This window comes from Galeopterus variegatus, unplaced genomic scaffold (genome assembly GCF_000696425.1).
Source record: "Galeopterus variegatus unplaced genomic scaffold, G_variegatus-3.0.2 Scaffold6789, whole genome shotgun sequence".
In the NCBI taxonomy this organism is placed as follows: domain Eukaryota; kingdom Metazoa; phylum Chordata; class Mammalia; order Dermoptera; family Cynocephalidae; genus Galeopterus; species Galeopterus variegatus.
In genome coordinates, this window is record NW_007732900.1 from 100,447 (window position 1) to 103,848 (window position 3,402).

Consider the following 3,402-nt stretch of genomic DNA (forward strand, 5'->3'; position numbering starts at 1 on the left):
ACACTGAGGGTTGCGATCCGTTGCTGGACACGAAAAAAGACAAAAAGGAAAAAAAAATAAAATAAAATAAAAAGAATACTTGGTTTAGATTACAGAAATAAGAGCTTGGGTTCTTTTCTTATTACAGAAGAAATCAACTTTGTGATCAAAATTAACTATCAAAAGAAGAAGAAAAATAAAAGTTTAGATTACCTTTAGAATGTTACCATTAGAAAGTCTAAATCTGAAGCAGCCAACAGGTAAAATGTATAGTCCCCAGTAAAGAGGAGTATAACGTGGCGTGGTAGAAATGCCACGAGGCGGGCAGCGCTATGCAGGTAGCGAGGTAACACGTGAGGAGGAGGACATTTCCTTAAAATTCACATACAAGGCAAAATTCTTCCTTTTGAAGCTTCACTCAAGATGCTTTTTTAAAAAGCTTGAAGTATGTTTTTCTTTTCACTTTTCTTTAATATTATGGTTTGTTATTGGTGGCGCGCTGTTGGGAATTTTTTTGTTTGTTATTTGCAAAATAGGGTAATATTGAGGGCAATAGACTGTCTTAAAGTATAGTTTAGCCCATGTTCTGTAAGTATGTTAAGCAAGGAGGTAATGCGATGAAATTTGTTTCAGAAGAACTATTCTTCATGATTTGGGGAGAAATTTGGGGGCATGGTGGGCAAGACAAGAAACAGGGGACCCGTTGGGGGGCTGTTGTGGTGGACCTGAGAGAATCAGGGGGAGGCTGTGTATGAGACTCAGGGGGATGTGTGTATGCCACCTTGAAATTCTGAAAGTTCCTTTTGCCATTTTTTGTGACCTTTAGGTTTGGAAACACTGGTTCGTTGAGTGTAAAGGAAATGAGCTCAACTCAAAAGCCACCAACAAAAACAAGTAAATCTCCTGGAACAGCTGATGTTCTGGATATAAACAATTCAACCCTAATGTTTGTTGGAGGACTTGGAGGACAAATCAAGGTAACACTCTGAAAGTTTATCTGAACAGAATTGATTGGCTGATTTTACCTGTATATAAAATTAATATGCTTAAATTGTTGAATATATCCTGGGTAGATGAAGATTTTTCTGCTTTGTATGAGTCCATTTCTGTTGCTTATAACAAAATATATGGAACTGGGTATTTTATAAAGAAAAATGAAATTTATTGCTTACAGTCCCTGAGGTTGGGAAGTCCAAAGTCCATCTGGTGGTGGTGACAGTGACCCAGGGGTCTCACATTGCAAGATGGTGGAAGCAGAGAGAGCAGAGAAAGAGAAAGACAGACTCTCCTCTCTTCTTTTAAAGCCCTCAGAACCACGCCCCTGACCACTATTTTTAATCCATTCACTACTGCACGGTCCTACAATCCAACCACCTCTTCAAGGCTCCACCTCTCAATTACCATAATAAGATTTCCCACCTTCTTAACAGTCACAGTAGAAACCAAGTTCCTAATACATAAAACTTGGGGGACACAATTCAAGCTTCAGTGAGTTTGGGAGGAACGTGAGTCAATCCACTATATGCTTTTATTATTTTTCTTTATGTCAGCTCATCTGCAGAGCTGGGCTTGTTTTGTAGGGTAAAGGATCATGCTTAGTCAGTAGTGTAAATGGAGAAGGAGCCAATGGTTCATTTTGTTATCTGGGGTTCTTTTCCAATGAGGAAACAGGAAATTCAGTATTCCATATTAATTTCCATAAAGTTCTTTTATCTCTGTTGTAAGTCTACTGGCAGATTAATACTAATTAGTGTTTAGCGAAGAGCTCATCATATTTATTTTATTATATCAGTGATCCTTTCACCAAGTAAAGTTGAATTACTTGGCCTGATCCAGTGCTCTGAAGTGGGAGCAAGGATCTCAGTTCCAGCTGGGCCCTCGCTACTCACTGCGTTCTCCAGGACTCTGTTTTCTCACCTGTAAAAGGGGCTTCTCTCTAGCATCTCTGGTAGCTGAGATGATCTTTAAGATCCTGTCCAGTTGTCACTCCAGAGTTCCACTCCATAAGTGGAAGAAAATCCAGTGATTACAAACTGGCCATTTTTCTGAATGTTGTTCTCTAAAAATTTGGATCTCTTAGATTTAAGCTCCCAGGGAGAAATTTCATGAACCTAGAGAATTTATTCCTCTACATCAAATCTATGTGAGTTGTGTTTGTTTGTTTACATTAGAAATCTCCTGCTGTGAAGGTTACTCATTTTAAAGGCTGCATTGGAGAGGCCTTCTTGAATGGAAAATCCATCGGCCTGTGGAACTATATTGAAAAGGAGGGCAAGTGCCATGGCTGCTTTGGGAGGTAAGCCATCCCACGACTTAGCACACAGTATGTCATTCTGCTAACCTCTGAGACCTGCTTAAAGAATTCACATGAACATCAAGGATGGAGAGTGTTAGTGACATTGGTCATTAACATTGGATATGATGTAGATTATTTACTAATAGAAGCATGATATCATTTTTAACCCGTAAAAAGAAGTGCACTTTTTTCTGTGTCTTGTATCTTTTATTGTGGATCATAAAATCTAGAAGCTTCAGACATCTGCTCAAACAACCTTCTGTCTCAAAGAGCCACAGTTAAGTCTTCCGTATACATTACTAATACATTCATACATTTCCTTATACATTCACTATACATTTTTATTTTGAAAATACCTCTGTGTATGTGTAGTCAATTTTTATTGAAGATAAGTACTCTATTAAAGATAAGTACTTTATTCCTAACCAAGTTCTATAATTCTAGAAGTAAAATGCATTTGTGAATGGGGAACAATTAGTATATTTTTTCATATATTGATATAATAGAAGGCATTTAATAACAATCTCACCAAGCTTAACATAGCCCTCATTACAACAAAATAACTGTAACCCCTGAAATATTATGTCTGTTTTCTACTTTAGTAATCAAGACAATAAATTGCCTTTTACCATTAAAGAATGTAACATCTGATATAACTTTTTCCCATCTAACGGTCTGGACATCTAGTGTCCAGATAGATCTGTTGTAAACAGGGTGATAGATATCTGTAATACACAAGATCAGTTACAGGCAAGTCACACTATGTTTAGAAACCCAGGGGAGAGGTTCATTTTCAGGTTTGCTTTCTCACATGGCTCATAGCTTGGGATTTTGTAGTTTAAGCCTTTTATTTGCTACTTTCCCCTCCCTTGGCTTACTTTAAAGGTTATCACCAGAAGCTTGATTATTGCAGTCTTAGGACTAAAAAGAATATTGGATTTGGAGTCTAAGTGTCTCAGGCTCCTGTCCCAGGTCTCCCACCAAATTCTTTCCATGTCTTTGGATAATAAGTCTCTTCGCCTCACTGAGGTTTGGTTTCTTCCTCCAGAAAAGGAAAATGATAATCATACTTGTCATGCCCACCCTCCAAAATTATCTTGATGAACACACAGCCTGATGTATGTGAA

At 37.8% G+C, this 3,402-nt stretch overlaps 1 protein-coding gene across 1 annotated transcript in view; it reads left to right on the top strand.

The window, feature by feature from the left end:
• The window catches only part of LOC103606701 (laminin subunit alpha-1-like), a 22,797-nt gene that overhangs the window by 4,805 nt on the left and 14,590 nt on the right, over positions 1–3,402 (top strand). Inside the window, exons 5-6 of the mRNA XM_008591256.1 lie at positions 806–956; positions 2,151–2,275. Coding sequence (XP_008589478.1) covers positions 806–956; positions 2,151–2,275 — 276 coding nt within the window. The remainder of the gene's footprint in view (positions 1–805; positions 957–2,150; positions 2,276–3,402) is intronic.